General features: G+C 35.1%; 2 protein-coding genes across 2 annotated transcripts; both read right to left on the minus strand.

The window, feature by feature from the left end:
- Nucleotides 1-2493: 2493 nt before the first annotated feature.
- On the minus strand, nucleotides 2494-3877 carry LOC113713617 (WUSCHEL-related homeobox 4-like). Its single transcript, XM_072068373.1, has 3 exons — nucleotides 3593-3877; nucleotides 3137-3436; nucleotides 2494-2836 (listed from the first exon to the last, which is right to left on the minus strand). Exons 1-3 carry the CDS (start codon nucleotides 3809-3811, stop codon nucleotides 2690-2692), a joined length of 666 nt encoding a protein of 221 aa, XP_071924474.1. The 5' UTR covers nucleotides 3812-3877; the 3' UTR covers nucleotides 2494-2689.
- A 15261-nt stretch (nucleotides 3878-19138) lies between these two features.
- LOC113713615 (ethylene-responsive transcription factor ERF011-like) lies at nucleotides 19139-20955 on the minus strand. The gene has a single exon (XM_027237373.2). The coding sequence runs from the start codon at nucleotides 19939-19941 to the stop codon at nucleotides 19495-19497; it is 447 nt and encodes a 148-aa protein (XP_027093174.1). The 5' UTR covers nucleotides 19942-20955; the 3' UTR covers nucleotides 19139-19494.
- Nucleotides 20956-22179: the final 1224 nt, after the last annotated feature.

Here is a 22179-nt window from a genome sequence, read left to right on the forward strand (position 1 = left end):
TGTTAAGAAGTATTGAGACAGGGAAATCCCGTAGACAATCAACTAATCATGCATGATTTAAACGACCTTCATGAATACAAACTCATTGCAGCTTGACATATACGTCTCTGAGCTCATTTCCATGGACTTAAGTGCAATTTCAATTTTGACCTTTTATTTTTCCTTTTAGCGTATGATTTAAAGTAAATCAGGTTTTCAGATACGTTTTTTGGACAGGGACAGGGACATGGAGCAGGCGGTTAAGTTATCAAAAGAAAGGTAGTAAAAGCAAGATCTATTAGCAACAGGTGTGGGACGCCGTGCATGGATCCTGAAGTATAAGGCTTTATTTAGATTGCTTTTTTCTGGACTTTTTGTAGAAAAATTATTATAACGATTTGATATATGTAAGATAAAAAAAGTGATTGAAAAATATGTTCACAAAAAATGTAATAATTTTTTTTTTGAAAATTGCAATCCAAACATAGCGGTTTTCCACCAAAAAGCATGAAGAATTCTCTAGGCATGGTGTGTTTTGTAGATCAATGAAGTGTTAATCTACCAGTAATCATTTGAAGAAGAACCGTAAAATGAATCATTTTCTAGAGTTTTTGTATAAAAATCGTATTATTGTGATTTAATATATGTGAAGTAAAAAGTTGATTGATAAATGTATTCATGAAAAAACGTAAAAATTTTTGTGTGGAAAATAGCTTTTCCGAACAACAAGGACATTGTATAGCCTCTAACGAACTGAGCACAGGAAGAAAACCATAAAGAAACTATTCTTAATTTTCTTCAGGTATACTAACACTTACCAATGGAGATGTACAATTATTAGGGATAATATCAGAAACCTCCCTTGAGGTTTCTCCTAATATCACTTGATACCCCTAAGATTTTTGAAATATCGTTTACCTCTCCTAATAATTGCAAAAAGATTGTATTAACCTCCATTTGACACATAATTCATATATCAAATAAACGGAACTCAAAAATTTTTTTTTAAAAAAGTCACTTTTTTATCTTTCTCTTTTCTCCATCATTCTTTTCTACTCATTTTTTGGATGACTATACAATATTTTATTTATAAATTATAATAAATTAAATTTTTTATCTTATATTTTTTGTAATTGTAATAAAGTGGAGTATGATTTATTTGCTTATTTTGAGTTGATTTTTATAATGATTGGTATAATTTAATGGTTTAAGCAAAGGTTCAGAAGATGTTGAAAAAAAAAAATAAAAGTTCATAAGAAATCGGTTTTGAGCATATAGAGTTAAATTGGTGCAAGTGTATTTCTCTTCAAATATCTTTTGTTAAATCGGTAAGTGATGTTTTTAAAACCTTGGGGGGTTGCCAAGTGATAATAAGGAAAATCTCAAGGGAGGTTTCTGATATTATCCCAAATTATTAAACTATGTGGCCGTTTAAACTTTACTCAATCAAAACGAATTTGATTTGATTATGTTTAAAGCCTAATATATGCATTTAGAAAGAAAAGTTGCACCAAAGCTTTACATGCAACGTTATTAAAGCAGATGTCATCATCATCTTCAGATGACAATCGGACTAGCAGCTGGCGCCGATCCGTCCAATAAATGATTAGTTATACTTTAGGTCAAATTTGAAAGGTAATGTAATTTCATAGGCCAATCATTAAGGATTAGAGCTAAGAATATGAATGATTACATGCACTAAACCTTGTGTGTCTCAGGTGGAATTAGTCAATAATCATACGCGGCGTTGCAGAACCACACCCGGGCCGAATTAATCCCATCCCTCATTAACCAATCGACCAGAAATTATGCTAAACTGACTAAGAATCATCAAGAAAAATACAAAAAAAGTTAATAAAAGGTGCGGTCTTGATCAGCAGGGTAAAGCTACAAATACGACCATGCTGTGGACATCAGCTTTACATGAAACGTCAAATATTAAAGAAGAAAGAAATGGACATGTAATTCCCTCCACCCAAGATAACTGTATACAAACCAGACTTCTCTAGTCTAGTAGTAATTTAAATTCTAGGATCCCTTTCCCAACTCCTTAATTTCCCACCAACAACATGTCATAACTATAACTGATCTTCGACCCCACAAACCACTACTGGAAATATACACAAATGTGCAAGGCCCTGAATGAATTTGTTGGTTAGCAAAAGTCGCACAAAAAAAAAAAAAAAAAAAACAATTCTAGCTAGTTGAACTTGAGTAGTGTATATATTGGCATTCCAATTTAGATTTCATTGATTGATACTGTTTCATGAAAGGCAAGACACAAACCATCTTTATCAGTTTTGAAGTCTAAAATAGTAGTACTACGTGGGAAGTGGGAGTAGGATATGAACGGAAGATGGAGGTTCGTGGACTTCAGTGTCCTACTGTCACGGTTTCGTAACTTTTAACCTAAAAGCTAAGGAAAACAAAATCGCTATAGTCAAAAGGACCGATCAGCCGCGACAGAATATTGGGAAAAAAGAGTCGTGGTAGTAGCAACATTTTCCAACGAGAGACAGAAACACTTTGGTTTCAGGTTAGGAACAGAATAAGGAGGATCAGGATCATGATCAGGGTACAAAGATACAATACTTGTCTTTCTTCTTTCCCGAAACAAAGAAAGAAAAAAAGCAAGAAAAGTACTGCATGAAATTAAGCAAATTACAACTGAAACCGAGATGAAAGATTCTTGAATTTTGCCTTGAAGTTTTCATCTGTTCTCTGGGTGCAATGGGAAGAGTTCTAGGGTCCTATCTCCCTCATTTCTACAATATCTCTTGTCCTCTTCCAAGCATTCAAAAGTCCATGACCTGCACTTTCTCTTGTAAGGACTATCTTCCTCTCTCCCAAAGTCTCCCTACACAAATTAACATGTCCTCAACATGTTAAGCACTTCATTTTGACTTTTTGAGCTAGCAGCACATCATAATGTATACCCTAATGAAGTAAAACCAAAAAATGACAACTTTTTTTTTTGTACGGAATTATATATCTTCAGACTAGGGAGATTAAAGTCTTAAATTCTTGATAAATAACTATACCAACTTCAAACTCTCCAAAGTATATATATATATATATATATATATATATATATATATATATATATATATAGAAGGTTAAGAACAAAAACAAAATCAATTATGAAGATGAGACGTACCCTTGACTCGTGTGTTAAAGAACTACTAATGGTAGTGGTGGTGGTGACACCAGGAGCTCTTGGACTATGGTTAAGGCCGAGATTATTGCGCTTTTGCTTCTGTCTCTCGCGTGCTTTGTGGTTTTGGAACCAGTAAAACACATTTTTCCCCTCTATCTTTCCATACTTTCCCAGCTGTGCCGTGATTTGTTCAATTTGTTGAGCATTTGGAGTCCTCATGCCCCCTCTGTACAGCATTTCTAGTATACCTATTTGCTCTTGGGTTGGATTCCACCTCGTCCCTCCCGGGTGTGTATCCACCTGCATGTCAAATCATCATAAGCTCAGCAACTATATTTCCAGTATCCTTAAACAAGTTCATCGCCGAAACTAGCTACATGCTTGACGTCCTTTGTAAGTTACTGCCATGCAATACATGTACGTGAATTAATTGAGGGTCTGAAATTGTTAAATTACATGGGCAGTTTCTCTCTTGTCGTCTGAGGATCCAAGCTTTCTGGGGCCGCTTTCAGGTCTGATGAAGCTCTTGAGATCGAAAGGGGGGACGGTGGTGGGAGTACTGTCGGTGTTGGAGAGCTTGGGCGCAAGAGGGCGTAAACGCTTGCAGCCAAGCGTGAGGGATGGTTCATGCTCCCAAAATCCACGTGCAAACTGATGCACCTTCATGCTTCCCATGGGTGCCAATTTGATGATGAAAGTGTAGCAATTATATAGAAGGATGAAGGAAAGAAAGAAAGAAAGAAAGAAAGGAAGGAAGGAAGAAAAGAAAGTGGGAAATGAGGTGGTGCCTAGAAGAACCAAGACCAAATGATGAGGTGAGGTTGACTTGGGATTTCCATTTCAAAAAAAGAAAGAAAAAGTGATCTGGAGCAGAGAAAAAGAGAGAGTGAGTGTGTGATGTAGAAAAATGTGCTATCATTGTATTAGTGCATTGAGCGTGTGGATGAGTGCTAGCTGTTGTAATTGGTCTTGTAGTATCAGAAAATTTTCTGTATTTAAGACTGATTGTACGATCAGTCTCAGCCAAGTTACCCACGGGAGGCTATATTGAATTTAATTAGACTGGTGATATTTATATGATTGTCGTTCCATATTATATTATTCTGGCACATATCAAAATTGAAGAAGTATGGTACATATAGATGGACGCCCATGTAGATGTAGGAGGTGTTTTTAATCAACACTTCCAAGAACGAAATTTACACACTGTAATTGATTGGTAATTTTAGGACAAAAGAATCATGTATTTCAAGGACTTGTGCTCTTTAATTGCTAATTTAACTTAGATTTTCTGAGCGCCCTAAAATTTAAAGATATTGATGGTATGTGTGTATATATATATATATATATATATATATATATATATGCGTGTGTTGGGTAGTCTAATCGATCGGGTGGTATTCTTTCTCTCTTGCTTTCATGATAAGGTGTGTATGCTTTTCGGTGGCCTCTCTTCTAAACTTTATCACTAAAAAAAGGTGAAGAGGGAGGGAATGGAAAAAGATTCCTCCAATCCCAAAACTTGAAAATGGAACTCTAATTTGCTTTCTAAGATACGGATATGGTCGTGGTGTGAGAAGAACTGAATGCCGTCTTTTAGTGGTAGAGCATGTTGAAAAAACAAACATATTAAACCAAATCTATCTATCTCTCTGATAACCCCCATATCTATCAATCTATCCAATATCCATCCATCTCTCTCAAGTCTCAACTCAAATCCTTTTCTTTTTCTTTGGGAACTGTAGTTCCAATTTCCAAAATAGTATAAAACCACCATCTCTGATCTCACTCACTTTATATCCCTCTTTTGTTGTATCACAAATTCTTGCATGCATGATTCAAACAAACACACACCTTCGCACCCTTGTTTAATTAGCCACTACGTACTGCTATATATACTTTGCCAATTTTCTATCGAATAATCATTGTCTGCCACTGATCTTGACTCTGATATGATTAGCTATCTAGTTTAAATTAATCACACTTGCCAATTTTCTTCTTCCCATACGTAGTCCAGTGAACAGATGATCAGGAAGGACTCTACGTACTGCCCTAAAATATATATATGTATATATATAATTGATGATCAAGATTTAGAATGTTACTAAAAACACCAATATATATATATATATGTATAGAATTCTAAGGTGCATGCAGATATCGTCATGCCTTGTTAATTATGCCTTCCATCAAATGACAGCGGCTTCGGCTTCAGCTTCAGGTATCCAAAACTCAATAATGCACCATCACTCTGCTCTAGCAGCAAAAGAAGACTGATCGGTCAATAAAGTTTCAAGAGAAGAAATGGATGGAGATCTGAGTTTCACAAAAATATATATATCCTTGAAAGTAGCATGTGCAATCTTGTCCTCAGCATAGATTTGCCCACGAGACATTAAGTCAAATTTGTGGTATAATTTCAAAACTCGATCTTCTAAATATCTCCTTCGGCATGGTACAATCACAAAACAAACAAAAAAAAATTAATATTGTGTTCATAATTCAAAATTGGCCATTAGAATCTAAACATGTGGCCGGAACAAGTACACCTCGGACCTTAATGTCTAATCAAATGTTCAAGTTTTCTCTGTCTTGTTCCTACCCTCGAACTTGCACTGCAATGTGGGGATTGGGAAGTATGAAATTGTTCATGATCTCAAGCATTTGATTGCGTTCTGAATTTGCACCTTGCCAGCCTTGAAATGGAGGAATATCCTTCTTCTTTTTTTTTTTTTTTTTTTTGTAAAAGATACTTCTTAGCGTGTTGACATTAAGCAAAGGGCACCTTATTATCCCTTTCTTTCCAATTTCTAAACACTACTGTACTTCACTCTTCTTCTTCTTCTTTTTTTTTTTCTTTTGGAGAAAAGGAACTAACCAATTACAAATATACAAAAAAAAAAAAAAATTAACTGGGTCTTAATTTCCAGCTAACACCAAATCTGGGAGAGATAAACACGGTACTTCACGAGCACCGAACTTCTATAGGTCGTTGTTGGAAATATGTTTCCATATTCACATACACATATATATAACACGTATATGTATACAGTATTCGGACTTTTAAAATCCCAAGAATATTGCATAATGCCTAAATAGAAGTCAGTGACAAAGTAAAACTAGTTAGTTAAAAGTGCCGTAAATCTGTCATCCCTACACAAAAACTTTGTTCAACTTAAACTACATTAATTTTAGGGTAAAAAACCTAGAATTGCGTAGTTATTGGATAAAATTACCCCGCACTTTGTCACGTATACTGCTAATTTCAGAAATTTAGAGCAATTATCGACTAAATGGTCACGGATTTACTGATTAAGTTGTTTAGTGGCCAATTACTGACGAAAAATAGTTTGATGGCCAAAACATGATCTTACCAATAGTTTAGTGGCCGCTGCGATTTTTTGCCCTTAAATTTTATGTAAAACCTTGTGAGGACCAAAATTGGTTTTGTATGCTAGCTGCACTAAAACTTTCTCCAACCCTGGCTTTCAGCCGCATAAGAATTTAAGAAAATTAAATTATGTACTGCGTAAAACGGAAAACCTACTAGACACTCTACTACTATATGAATAATTTACTGGGGGAGAGGGGGCCTTCTAAAGATTGAAAATAATTTAGTACTCTAGTATTCTAGTACAAGTCCTGGCATCCAGAAGGTCAATCTACACCATGACCGATCATATTTCATGGGTTTTATGATGCCAAATATTGACATTGCGGTTCCCGGCCAAAAGTTTGCAGATCACAGTTGACAGTAATGCTAACACCTTCAATCGCGACAGGATAATTTATGGTCGTTTACAAAATTCTCTAACCTAGTTTCCTAGGGCTTCATAATTCTGTACCTAGTCTATGTTTGTTAGGACTTCTTGTCACGAAAAAGAATAATGCTTGTCAAGCCAATCTTAACTTTAGCGAAAAAACATTTTAATCTTGCACGCATTTTAGTATTACTACAACATATGCTCTCAAGTTTTGATGGATTCCCTTCACAAAAAGATGCTAGTGTACAAAAGAAGATGTGGCACGAGGAGGAGTAGGCATATTCGTTTTAGAGTGAGTTTGATAAAATTAAGAACTGAAATCTGAAATCTGAAATTTAAAATTTAAATATATTAAGTATTTAATATTTGAGTGTATTTTGCGTTAAATGATAAGTGAGCAACTTATTACTTATTAAATCAAAATCAGTTAATCACTTAAGGCGTTCTATTTTTTGGTTATTAAACACGTCTAAACATATTAAAATTTGAATCCATATTACATTTAAGTGCTGAATTGAGTTTTTAAACAATAGCTTACTTTTCTTTAATGTTCTCTGATCGGAGGATAAGGGTGTTTTTTAGGTTTAGAAGAGATCCTATAATTTATTTTTTAGAAAAAAAGAAAAAGAAAAAGTTGGAGAGTCTGAATCAATGGATCCATCATGAGCTAACTAAAAGTCGCTAAAAGTTGAACCGATGAGACAATAAGAGTTGAACATACAAATTGATAACCTTAAGGCATGAAGTCTCTAAAATGGCCAATTGGCGAAGACTTCATAGAAGGTTTTCCAATGAAAAGGAGATGAAATTGCTGTTTTGAGACAACATCCGTCGGCACTTCAAAGAAAAAATGAGGAAGCCAATTTTATTTTTTTTGGTTTTAAATTTTCTCAACCATCCCCAACATCTGCCCTCCGGTCCCAGTCGCCCAGAGAAAAAAGATATGAAAATAAAAGATGAAAACGTGGGGGAGAGATAATTATATGTTTCCGGCCAGTGGGGAAAAAGTGAAGTGAATGATTATTATGGAAATTCCAGCAAGAATTATGAGTTTTCTCTTCTTTCATTTTTTTTCCACCATGACGTGAAAGGTTTTGGACAATCAGCTTTTGTTCCATGTCCAGCCAAACCGTCAATACCAGTGCCTTAGGAAAATCAAAACGTAGAGAATACTCATGAATGAATATACATACCTAATTAGGAGGGCTTTCCATTTTCATTTCCAATTCTTTTTTTTTTTTTCATTTCCTATTTTTTGAAGTCTTTGTCCATGCATGTTATGCTCTGCTCTCTGTCCCTCGGTCCCAAAAACACGCCCCAATGATATGTCGGTACCACCCATTTGAATTCTCTTCATATGGTTTTTGTTTTAAATTACTGTTCAATTTTGTCCGTACGTAAGATAAATTTCCCGGCGGTGCATTTTTCTCATTCCTGTGCTGTTCTGTTCTGTTCATTTTTACCTGAATTTAACACGTTGGCGGTTAAAAAGTTATTACTTGTCATGGGTAGGCTGGCTGCTACGAAAAAAATAATTATTCATTTCGGAAAATATTTCATTTTGCTCCAAACGTTATCGCGCATTTGGCCTTCACGGTTAATACATTTTTTTGCGGTTAATTACGATCCTCCTCATTGAATTTCTCTTTATTTTTCTTTCCATTTATTCCCGTCCAAATTAATATAATGTTATAAAATTATGCAATTGTGTCATTATATTTCTTTTAATTTTTGGATCAATATACCAAAAAATGATTTTTTTTTTTTGGAGAATATTTTGACATTGAGTTTACGTGGAACATTTGAACGGTGAAAAATGGATCAAAATTGTGACAAAATTTACAATGATTAATCAAACAGCAAAACTTTTTGTATATAACTAACACAAGCACTGAAACATATTACATATATATATATATATATATATATATATAAATGGAGTTGATTTTCAAAAATAATGGTTAAATTAATTTTGTTGAGGTATAATGGATTGAAATTCTGTCCGATGCAATGGAGAGGAATCTAGTTCCATTAAAATGTGCGGTGTTTTGCAGGTACCATACTTTAATAGCTAGAATATTTGTAATCCATGACCAATCAGATATTGAAATTTGAGACCGGATGGAGAAACCTGATTCCAAATTCCAACTGTGAACATTTTCTGTTTTTACTACTCAATTGCGAACCAAATCATGACACCTTGGGTGTTCCGAGTCTCTTTTACATCTTGCCCACCACAGGCCACTGTACAAAAATTCCAACTTTCGATTACAACCGCGAAGAAAGAATCTAAGGATGCATGGACATATCCTAATGATCAAAGGGGCTCATTTGCACGAGTTTGATCCCTATGATAGTATCACTTTTCTCCTGAAATTTAATTTGTATTATGCTTTTTACAAAAGGAGAGGAATAAAAAAACCAACAAACAAATTTAAAGATCCGAAAAATTAGGGATTCCTATTTCACATTATGCGTGAGAAAACCTGCTTTTGATTTTTGCCGTTTTTAAGGACTTAAAAAATGGCAGAATTAGATGCGGATTGTGAGCTTTTTTTTTCTTTTTTTTTTTTTGAGTGGGAGTTTTTGAACAAAAAATATTCTAATTATAATCCCTCGCTCCTCACATTCTTATGTTTGGATAGAGCATTATTTCAAATAATTATTTGGAATAATTACTGTAGCACTTTTTGTGATGTGATGTATGTGAGATAAAAAGGTGATTGAAAATATAAAAAAGTGAATTGGAAAATGTGTTTATGATGCAAGCGAAAAAAATTTTTGGAAAAATTTGCTATCCAAACATGAGTAAAGTTTCACTGTTGATCCATATCCACACTCTTTCAAAAACATTAAAAGAAATAAAAATAGAAAAGCAAGTACTTGTGATTTTTATTTTTTAGACACACTATCAATAATATTACTTGTTTTCGATGAAAGTTGAAGTGGACATATAATATAAGTGGTGCAAGTTTCTAACCTGATCCGCGAAATTCAAAGAAAAAACAGTCCGCAATGATCTATGCTAGACTAGCAACAAACATGCAATCCAACTCCAAATGCAAATAATTTTGAACAGGGCAGGGAGGATTTGATTGGACCATAAGAAGAGATTATGAGTAGGAAGTTTTAAGTTCAATACCTCTCGTTTATAAAAATGAAAAAAATTAAATAATTTTTGACAGCCTTTTTTTTTTCCATGGTTAAGAAGCATTTGGTTAAGTAGAAAAGACGAAATGAAGGGAAGGAAATGGGTGATTTGACGGGGTTAATTGTCGGTCAAAGAAAAAGTCTGGAAGTTGGGGTTGGGTGGTGGCATGACATGAGGTGGGAGCCCACACAGTGGAAGAAACGGTGGAAAACCATCATTGAGGGAGGGAGGACATTGTCATCATTTGCACGTGTCCCATGGACCACCATTTTTTTGATTTCATTCCCCATTCCAATTCCCCCCCAATTCCTAATTCCCATTCCTCTTCCCCGTCTTCATCGGGTCCTCCGTTTCATAATCCTATTCTTGCTCCTGCTCCCTAGAAAGAGCAGGTCACCAACATTTCGGCTGGCACCGCCGCGTAGGGCCTCCGCCTCCGATTTCCATCGTCATAGTTGGACTTGGGGTCAGGGATAACTCACTCTCAGTTCGACACTCTAGAGTTATTCATCCAAAAAGTGTTTTACCCATTAAGATTTGATGTACGTTTAGAGTACGAAATATATAATCAATTGCATTACGTCCATTTTTCACTTTAGACACTTATCAGATTTAATTTTACATTTTTTAAAACTAAGATCCTTTTTGAATTTACTATTTTTTAGAACTTTTTATAGAGAAATGTATTATAATGAATTTGATGTATGTGAGACTAGGGATACGAACGAACATAATCAAACCGAACACCATAGTATTTAAACTTCTTTAATTATTTTATTGAATTTGAAATTGTGTTGCAACTTGGTTTGTTTATCTATCAAGTCGAACTCAAACGAATTTTATGGAGTTGAGTTCGAATATTTTGAATATTTTACTTTTAAATTTTAATTTTATGCTAATCGAGCCAAACTTGAGCCGAGTTTGGAAAATTATCGAAAGTAAAATATTGTTCAAGATTACTTTGATTAGTTGAATAAACTCTTGTCGAGGCGAACTCGATTTGAGTATTGAGTAGTATGACTTGTTTTTTAACCTTGCATGAGATAAAAAGATAATTAGAAAATGTGTTAAGAAATATTTTCATTTTTTTTTAACAAAAACTAGCAATTCAAACATCACCTAACACTTGCTGAAACACTTACTAGACAATACCAAATTAATTTACCTCCCCTACAAAGAATTACTATGAAGTACAGTAGCTAGATACTCGTAAGAATATATATATATATATATATATATATATATAGACACACATACACACACACAAAGAGTGTAACGGCCGGTGGGGAGGGCAATTGTTCTTCCAATAGTTCAAAAATCCTTCTATATCTGTCTAAAATGTTAAAAATTCTCATCTACATCCTTGTAAATATTACATTTTAGCCCCAATTTTTTTTTTTACAAGAATATAAGAGTGCCTCCTAAGTATACCTCTTCACCAGTCCTGTCCCTAAGTCCCAACTTCTGGTTCCATCAGTGCTATCAGACACGTATTGAGGCCTTTGTTACGTCTCACCAACATTATGCCATGTGATCTAGAGGCATTTTTTTTTTTTGTTTCTAAGTACGGCGGATAACGGCTTTACAGTCAAGATTTCAGCTTTCATGATAGGATATCTGAATCCCACAGAGAATGTTTTTTTTTTTTGTAGCATTTGATCAACGGTACATTCTTTCAGGTTATGGTCGTCTGGATACTTTTGTTTCACGCTCTAGATGAGCCACGAACACCACAAACCAAGAATTGAGGAATGTAGTGCATGCAGAATTCTGCAGGAGACCATCTATGATACACATGTACCCCACACTTATTAACCTACTTTAGATTGTGATCTGTCTCGACCTATATAGCATTCCAATATACAAATGTCTTTAAAGTATTTCCGAGTTTCTTGATCATCTAATAAGGAAACTATAAAAAGAAACGAGAGAGTAAAAAAAAAGGAAGATGGATGCATGGTTGACGCAACAGACGATTTTTACAACTTAGAATTGAAAAGGGTAGAAGGGACGATGGACCTTTTGAATGAACATGGAATAACTCGGGAGGTTTAAGAACTACGGCATACCCTTGATTTATGAGACGGGTTGACCGGAGGCAACATCAGGAACGAGGAAAGAAAAGAATTGACAGCAGGTGGCAGTTTCAGTCTCAATCTTGATTGTACTGGAGAACCGCTTCAAGGGTCTTCCCCTCAATTTGATTGATATTCTTGAATATTTAAGGGTTTTATCCAGATTTTAGACAAAGACGTAAAAACTTTACTTGTTGAAATGAGAATCAAATTCAGCTCCTAATCATGCCCGGCCACCAAAACATGCTTCACTTAAATTCAGGAAAAACTGCAGATCCTTTTAGTATATTGTATACGCAGATGAAAAACCCTCTCGGTATTTATCCATGTCATGATGTATTCTCGAATTAATGTTTAATCAGGATTCTATATACTTTTCCATTTGAAGTAATTCAAGGCTGTCGGTAAGATTTAACACAAAAAAAAGGCTCATCATAAACATGATTAGTATTCTAGTTTAATTTTTTTTTTAAAGAAAAAAATAAAGAAAGGGAATGATTTAAGGATGCCATCTTCAGTCACTTTTGCCAATGACTTTATATTTCCATACCCTGGTTCTCGTTTTGATTGGAAACCTTTTTAGCTTGGGAATTGATGGAAAACAATCACCGATGCAATTGCTACTAACCATTGATTCTAAATCATGTCATAAGTATATGCCAGATAAAGTTAATGCGAGAGGGCATCATTTCTCTGATTGAAATTCATTCCAAGTTAGATGTTTTACACGGGCATCTTTTCATCATATGATGAGTTTGGTTCGTGACCTAAATGTTCCATGGAGTGAGTCTCTTTTCTCCCTCTTTTTCCTCTTCCTTTCCACTTTTTCCCCCCCAAAAAGAGAAAAAGAATGTATCATGTGTACTCATGGATGGATGAGTAACATGAGGGCACAGTGATCAGATGTCATGTCTTGTAAGGGAAAGTGGGCGCAAATGTGCTTAGAAAGGGATTTTTCTTAGGAGAAGGGCGTAAATGGATGACAGTCCAAAAACAATTAAGTTGGTGAATTGATGGCACTGAAAGATCCTCCCAATGCAAACTTTTTCTCTCCTTTCTTTCATTTTATTCTCTCTTGTTTTTTTTTTTCCTTTGCTTTGCTTTTTGTTGCTGCTGCTGCTTCATTTCATGCCTTTTTCTTTATTCATCTATCTGAGTTTTTTTTAACCCCTTTGTGGCGCTTGCACAAACTCAAAAGAGTTAAATCTTGACTCCCTACAAAGTCCAAATGTCTCTTTCACTTCCTTTTCATTTCCCACTATGAAATGCTATTCCCAAGTTCTACCCCACTCCTCTACCAAGTGCAGAAAAGATCACACTCCAATCACATTTGTTATTTCTTTTTCTTTTTTTTGAAAAAAAAAAACTCGGAAAGAGGGTTTCCCGCCAAATGAACTCAAGGCTCTTTCCTAGAACGTAACACACCATGATCGAAGTCAACATAAATCATCATTTACCATCAAGCCAGACAACATCCCATACTCTACTCCGAGTTAGTCAAAAAGAAAACAGAAATTCGAAAGATATTCTTATGGATATGAAGATTAAACTTGAACCAAACGAATCCACACATATTTCTTGATTAGGAACTCGGAAGTGCACGTGAATAAAATTAGTAAAACATCCTGGTTTCGTTTATATCAGAATATTCCATTTCTCACTGTCAAATGTTTGTTCTAACTTCTAACCCACACCACCCCCCTCCTCCCCCCGAAAAAAAAGAAGAAGCTAATTCACTAACAGTCAAACTAGGCTCAATTCAATTAAAGGTCGACCAATTTAATAAGGGTAAATTTTATATACATTAATAGTGTATATATTATCATCATTAGATTCATGACATATGTATAAAAGTTGGATTTCAAATTCAAATTTTACATATTTATTATTTATTCAAGACTGACAGTGTACATACTGTCAGTGCAGGAAAGATTAATCAATTTAATAATACTACATAAATAGTTTACATTATGATAATTATCCATGTTTAAAATTAGCAAAGTTTTATGAAACAATTGGGCACGTTTTGCTAATAATTTTTTAATTATAGTAACTATATGAGGATATTTTCTTGTGCTTATGTAATTGTTGAAAACGCGTACGTAAAAAATTGTGTAATTATTTTCCAAACAATTCAGATTGGCTCAAATATATGGGCTACATAATTGGGCCTAATAGAACGTGAACTTTGAATGGGCCCATCCCAAGCCAACAAAATAGGGGTTTCTGGGGCTAGGAAGGACTTGTTGAAAGTTGAAACTGGCCTCATTAGGCCCAATGTAGTCTGTTTTAGGCCTGTGTATATGTGATTATCTGAATATAAAAACACCTCTATATGAATATATGTATTTATATCTATATTAGTATATTACTGCCATTATAGTATATATACATGTACATGAACAATGAAATTTTGATACATATGTACATGCCTATACATATGTTGACACGTATATTGCACAGTTGCACACACAAACATACAAAAAAAGGTTCCTATTTAAAAATTGTCAAATTGGCAAAATAAAAGTTTGAGCTGTTTAAGTTTCAGTAACTATTATGGGCGACAACATGTTAATAGATCGTAAATTATTTATAGGAATATATATATAGATTATCCGCTAATACACCTCTGACATTAAAAACAAAAATTTAAATATACGATATTTTGCAAGAAAGTGATTCATAATTGAACCAACGCGTATTCGCATCACATTATGCACAAAGATAACTTCCTGGTTTAACGACCACTTGATTTGCCTACTCTCTAAGTAGAGAAAAGAAAAGATGATGAGTGAAAACAAAGTATTGTAGTGCCCAGGATCAAGTTCTGGACACCCCCGGGTTGCCATTTTTTGATCTCAAATGTGTCATTTTCCGTAAGATGTAATTTTGCAGGTTTGAAAGCAGAATCACTTGCTCTGGATCATTGCCAGTCTCTGTGACGAACAACAATCTTTTTTGAGAACGAACCTGTGCTTTCGCTTTATTCCTTAAAAAAAAAAAATTAGTATCTTAAAATGAAACTTCTAAATTACTAGTTCTAATTAGTGGTTCTCCAGCATACCCAAAACAACTTTCCCTTCCATCATTCCAGCGCATTCACCATGGTAATGAGACTGTTTTCTTCAACACCAGAACAAAATGTTGATCATACATTTACAGGATTATGATTACTTGACGATGAATTTGTAGGTACTTTTAACTAGGATCATTTTGATGTCTGCCCGCTTTTTACATTGAATGTTCTGGTGGCATGCGTTTATTTGCATAGCAAGAAGTGCTCTAGCAGTCTTCTGTTAAACTGCATTTGTCAAGTGGCCCTTCATTTCTATACACATCAAGCGTCATGGGGCACCTATTTTTTAATATGTGGTCATCATGTTAATTCAGAAGACTAGAAGCTGAAAGACACAATTAATTTGGAAATTAAAAGAAGCTGTGCATAAAAATGGAAGGGTTGTCAAATGTTTGACATGTTAAATGCCCAACCTAGGAAAAGAAGATCAAGGTGGGCACACTGGGCACCACAACGATAACAACATAGCCATAATTGGTTTTGTTAATCTTGGGTATGGAACTTTAACTAGGATATGTTCAGTTTTGGCATAAGATTTCTTATACTTGTCTGAATGACACCTTTGTTTGTTTGTTTGGATTGTGACTTTTCGTGAACACATTTTTTGATCACTTTTTAATCTAACATACGTCAAATTGTTACGGTACATTTTCCTACGATACGTTTATTCTCAATGTCAAGATTTGGAGCTATCCATCCACTTGTGGTCTGTTTAGCACCATTCAGTGACTATAGGAGATGAGGCGATTCAAACCATTAAAGTAAGCAAGTGTTTGACAGTCATCTATAGGAAGATAGATATGTTACATCTCTACCAATTTCTGTCGGGTTCAATTGAAGTTGTTGCTTTCCACACACCACAACCACCACCGCCACCACCCCTAACATAAAATACAAAAAGGTACTAGTTGATATCAATTATATCAAGTGAGCTAATTTATGTCAAACTTAGTGGACTTGATAAGAAAAGCTTAAATTGTTTGGGCCAATTGGACTAAGCATGGGTACTTTTCAGAACGAGGAAGTCATCATGGGTATCCCATTTTCTATCAATGTCGATGGATTGGCGCATGAGATCAGATCTTGAACATCATAGCCCAGAAACCACTCTGAACCGAAAAAAAAAAATTTGCAAATTGAACTAGTAGTACTATCTGGCAAATGCCTCGCTTCAGTTCACAGAATTATTTTGGGAGATCTTTGGTTGGAATTTCATCTTATTATTTCTGCAGCAATATTACAAATGATTTAGCAATTGATTGGAAAACGACCGAACGGGATAGGACGTTAGCAACAGTGTACATTAATGCAGATAGGATTTCGAAGTTATGATGGTCCCGGTTATTGAATCTTATTAAAGGGACAGCTTACACCATTCTTCTGGTATGTTGTTCCTGGGGACGGGTATCTGCTTTTCATCTCAATTCTTGAAGATGTGCCCACCAAATTTATTGCTGATCAGTTCCCCAGTTTTCTACAGCCTACAAAGGGAATTGGATTAAATTTGGTAATTCAACAGACAATATCAAGATGTGCCTATAAAAGCCCAGCAAAACCAATTTTCAGAAACGTTAAATGCTCTGAATTGAGTCCATCAAGCAATTTATTTTCTTGGTGTTTTTCGATTTATAATATTGGGTCCACTTTGATCATATTTTAATAGTAGGAGAGGCAGCATTGGAACACATTTTGTCGCCCAAGGAGCAGGACCAATTTAAATATTCAACGGACGGACTCAATCAATGCATGCAAAATCAGCAGTGGGAAAACGCCAAACCTTTCTTAGTTTGCTTTCAAGTCTAGGAATTTACTGCAACCTGATAATCAAGAAGGTATTATTATTGAAAGTGAAGTCTACAGTGTAATTGATAAGACGTTTCATCTGTGATTGAAAAGCTATGATTTCAGTAAGTGGGATTCACTTATTCTCATGAACAATAAAGTGCATTGTAATTGATAGAACTTTTTTTCTCGGGATTGAGGGGTTACGTGTTCAATAAGTGGGATTCATCCTCTTTAATAACAAGACAACAACAATAATAATAATAATAAAAAGAATGTGTCATTACTCAAGGTCTTCGATTCATGTCCCTCTATTTCATCTCCACATCTTAAATATTTTAGTTAAATTCAACTCCTTCTTTTTTTTAAAAAAAAAACTATATATATATATATATAAAAAAAAAAGGGTTTCACTTTCATAACCACGGTCAAATGACCCGGGATACTCCATTGCACCTACCAAATCAAAATCGAAGGGTGTTGCTTAAGCTAGAGGCCATCACTTCAGCAAGAAAACAGACCCGTGTCAGATTCTTTGTCAATCCTTATTCTGAGTTTTGCTTGGAAGCAATTTGCAACTTTTGCAGGGTTACCTTTGGTTTCGACTTTGGGCTGGTAAATGAGAAGTTGTCGTTTTCATAGGACGTTTAAATCATAGGATTTGTGTAATCACAAAAACTATGAAATTCGAGGACATCAAAACTCTCAAGATTTCCATTTGGATTGTAATTTTTTAGGATTTTTTTTTTTTTTCCAATTCCGCGTGTGTGGATCCTAATAATCCTTGAATTTATCTTCCATAAAGACTGTCTACGGTCGTAACCCCAAGTGTACAGTCTTTTAAGGACAACCCGAGGAGCCGGCCGGCCAGCCAGTTGAGCAGGCAACTGGACAAAAATCTTTTAAGATCGATTTTTCCTCCCTCATTTTATGAGTTAGTTCAGGGACTGCAAATCCTAACCGCCGGACAAAAACAGTCGTACTAACTTAGATCGCGTACAAATCAAACAAAAAATTCCAAAAGCAAGCAAAAATAAGCACCCCCGGCTCCTTACTTACCCAAATAAAATAAAACCAAAGGCGGCAATATTTAATTGGAACGCCCTTGGCGGCTTTGCGCAACATAGTAAGTAATAAAATACCAACATAGGAAAAGGACCGCCAAAAACAGGGAACGTCTAAACAACCCTTTTTTCTTATTCTTTTTTTTGGGTAGCTTGACTCTCAAAAATACCAGATTCCTTTCTGTTTCCATGAAAACTGAAAACTGAAATCTGATATATTTGAGTATATATCACATTAAGTGATAAGCGAAAAACTTATTGCTTATTTCTTGGAAGCAAGTTTTACCTAACAAATCTAATGTCATTTAATTAATTCAGATGTTATCAAAATGTCTGAATATGTTAAGATCTGAATTCATTAATTTTAAATGTTGAATTAGATTATGAACTTAGTGTTTTTTTTTTATTATTTGGGTGGTCGGTCCATACATACAACAGTTCATAGGGTGGCCAAAGGCATCTAAACAAATGCCATACATATTAAGTTGCCATTTGTACTTTTTAAGATTAAAAAAAGCCAAGAAAGAAGACTAGTAAATTGCTCACCGCCCACCTCCCCATCATGCAATGCTCCACTACCAAACAAGCCTTTTCAAAGCTTCCACCATCTCTTGAAAGCGATTGAAACATGAAACCACTACTACTTGCAATGCTTAATCGATCCCATTTTTTTTAACCCTTTCAGAGAGTCTTAGGTAAGTGTGTGTTTTTTCGTGGCTGGTGGCATCCTGCAGTATCCACAGGACGTCACAGGTAGCGCTTGGGACGCCAAGCTTGTACCCTTATCTTCTTCTTATCTTTTCTTTCGTATGGCAACTGAATGTAGGCCATAGCTGCTGTTCCTTTATCATCTCATTATTCCGATGGTCTCCATCCTCGGCACCTCCTTAATTTCCAATATTATCACCCAAGCCTCATACAAAAAACTTTCAATGAAACAGTACAAAAAATCATGAAAACTGTCAAAGAATTCAAGAACCAGGTGTCCTGAATTTATATATATATATATTAAAAAAAAAAAAAAAGTAAGTAAGCGATCCACCTCCCAGATCAAATAAACAACGAAAATCGAACTTCATCAGAGAGGGAATTAATTAGTAAATGATTCATTCAGGACTTAATTAGGCTATATAGATGGTTTATCATCTTTAATCCTCATAAAATTTCACAACTATATGTAATAGAATTTAAGCAACATATAATCCCTTTGGATTATACATCTCAAAACATCGATTCCAATGAGAAATCTTTTCACTAACAGCCGCGAAATCATAAGTTACACGCACTACCCTCCAAGAATATAGCATACTCTCTTTTAGTCCATCGTCTTTTCGCCCCGTTACAGCTCTATGTCTCCCTTCGGAGGTCATCTCTAGTTCCTGATCATCTTGCTTGTCGCCAAGAAAACAGAAAAGCCATCAAAGTAGTTGTCCTCGACATCGTTTTTCAGTTGTCGTCAGAAGTTTCCGGGCTAGGATATTCATTCAAGTCAGGCTTCTCCAGGCGAGGAGGAGTAGAATTGGATTTTGTCGAAGAAGCATGCACTGCAGTTTGTTGAAGCGCATCAACTCTGGCTCCGACCTCAGTAGCTCTCTTTCTAATAGCAGCCGCAGACAAGTCATGCAGCTCATCATCTTCAACTATGCATTCAGGGAAGTTAAGCCTCGCCGAAGGGCCTCTAAGGTAGAAGACGGCGGTGTCGTAAGCCCGCGCCGCTGCCACCGGAGAAGAGTAGGAGCCAAGCCATATTCTGGACCTCTTGTTAGGCTCCCTAATCTCAGCCACCCATTTACCCCACTTTCTCATCCTTATTCCTCTGTAGGGTTTCTCCTGTTGGTGATGATTTTCCCTTTCCTTTCTTTTCTCTGTGCTTGAACAACACCCTCCTTCCATATCACCCGATAGGTAAAAACGAAAGAAGAAAAAGAACCCTTTTTTTTTTTCTTTTTCTTCTTTTGTTCTTGAAGAAATCAGCTATCAGTCTGTGGGTGACCTGCTCACCCGAAAAGAAAGAAAGAAAGAAAGAAAGAAAGAAAGAAGAATTGAGGAGAAGATTCTGTTTTAGGTAGATAACAACTGTCCAAGGAAAAAGCTTGCCTTAGGAGGGCCAATCATATTTATATGGAGGTGGGAGAGAATACAGACACAGTTATTATAAGTATGATGAAATATATATTGTATAGAGCTTTTATACATATATATACGTGGACAGAGAAATGAATTCAGGGGGTGGCGACTGGCGAATCATGAATGGAAGAAAGCAGGAATGATGAGTTATGATTGAGGAGGAAAGGAGGGGAAGGAGTGCATCAACAGCACGCATTAGAGAGGGGGATTTCTTACTTGGCTGCTAGTCTGTCGTCTGGGCTCGGCCGCCACGTTGATTGATCTTCCTTAAAGATAAGTACAAATTTGGCCGACATAGTCCATCGCTTCATTCACTTCCTTCCCTTTTTTTTTTATTTTTTTCCTTATTTTAGGGTCGCCTCTCCCTCCCTCATGCAAGAGCCTTTTTTTTTTTCTCCTTTTAGATTTTCTTTAATTCTCTACGCTTCGTTTGAAAGGTGAAGATTTGGAGAGCTGAAAATTGATTTAGGGAGAAAGTTGCATCCGTTATCTCATTTGAGAGGCGAACCTAGAGGGAAAAAAATGGAAATGGAGGGATGCCAAATCGCTCCAAACAGTGAAGGTGTCTTCTTACAATGAATGGGAAGTAAAGAAAAGGATAGGGAAGGCAATAAGTGAATATTTCCATGTAACTATATAGCTCTCAGAAGTTGAATCCGACTTATTTACGAGTTTATGCAGTCAAAATTAAAGTGTGAGCAGCTCGAATGGTTTGAGAATTTGAGTTCCAAACTTATCATTCAAGTTTATTGAACTTAATTGAACTCAATCAAACTTTAAATTTGTATATTTTTTTTGAATTCTTCATATTTATTAGTGTAAAATGTCTATCATGTCCTTGTTTAAAAGTGTATAAATATTAATTTATATCAGTTGAACTCGATTGTAGAGCTAGATCCAATTTGAGCACGAATAACTTGTAATCTAATCTAACTCGAGCTAAAACTAAAGTTTTAAGAGCTCAAATAGTTTGACTTCAAACTAGAGTTCAAGTATTTTAGGTTGAGTTGCACTCTAATAATACAGTGCTTGAACTCGACTCAATTTACTTGCACCTTATTCCTAACTATTGTCCTTTAAAAAGTCAAATCTTCTCAACCGAAGGGGCAAACATGTAAAAACATATTACAACATTTTAGTTTTTTATATGTTAAACTCTCAAAAAACTCAGAAAAAAAAAAGATATAGAAAATCATTTCTCTTTTGTCCTTTTTCCTCATAACTTGCTCTTTCTTTTCTTTTCCTTTAACTCTAGGAAAATCGTTCAAACATTTCTCATATTTCGACAAATGAATTTTTTATCTTTCACTTTTAAAATGTTATTTTACATCTCTTATAAAATTAAGTAGGTCAAATATGATCTCACCCTAAGTTTTTTACTACTTTTTAGTCTAAATACAACCATGTGATGTACACGTGATAATGTTTATAGGTTCAAAAAGGTCAGATCCCGTTTGTATTTAAACTTATTACTCGACCTACGTTCATTTTTGTCCCTAACAAATGTGCAATTAATCAAATTACCTTATCCACAACTATTTTTACCCCTAAAAACATGACGCTTGATCTTTTTACACCTAAAAAAAAAATAATCACATGTGGGTCATGTGATGAATTCAGATTAAAATGTAATCGAAAACCTAAGTTAGGATCAAATTTAGCCTGACTTAATTTTGCAAAGAACATAAAGTCAGCATTTTAAAAGTGAAGAACGAAAAAATTTATTTAAAAAAAATGTGAGAACGTTTTAAACAATTTTCCCCATGCTAAACTGGCTAACAAGGCCTTAAGGAAACCAAAGCGGCAAAAATGTGTTCTTCTCGCATAAAATCTTGGGGTTATGACTTTTATTTGGAATACAATTTTACAAATGCATCTTTTTCTTGGACAATGTACACTTAAGTTCGTCGATTGGAAAAGTAAAACCTTGCACCTGCTCGTATAATCGAACCTCTTTGAATTTGTTTGAGATGAAAAATCTGTAGAAGGCTAGGCTATCTCCTC

Source organism: Coffea arabica, chromosome 10c (genome assembly GCF_036785885.1).
Source record: "Coffea arabica cultivar ET-39 chromosome 10c, Coffea Arabica ET-39 HiFi, whole genome shotgun sequence".
NCBI lineage: Eukaryota > Viridiplantae > Streptophyta > Magnoliopsida > Gentianales > Rubiaceae > Coffea > Coffea arabica.

Excerpts from the sequence above, each read along its gene's own strand:
- LOC113713617 (XM_072068373.1), bottom strand. The coding sequence starts at position 3,811 with ATGGGAAGCATGAAGGTGCATCAGTTTGCACGTGGATTTTGGGAGCAT. Across the intron at positions 3,437-3,592 it reads ACAAGAGAGAAACTGCCCAT|GTGGATACACACCCGGGAGG; the intron begins GTAATTTAACAA and ends TTTGACATGCAG. Across the intron at positions 2,837-3,136 it reads CTTTAACACACGAGTCAAGG|GGAGACTTTGGGAGAGAGGA; the intron begins GTACGTCTCATC and ends TAATTTGTGTAG.
- LOC113713615 (XM_027237373.2), bottom strand. The coding sequence starts at position 19,941 with ATGGAAGGAGGGTGTTGTTCAAGCACAGAGAAAAGAAAGGAAAGGGAA.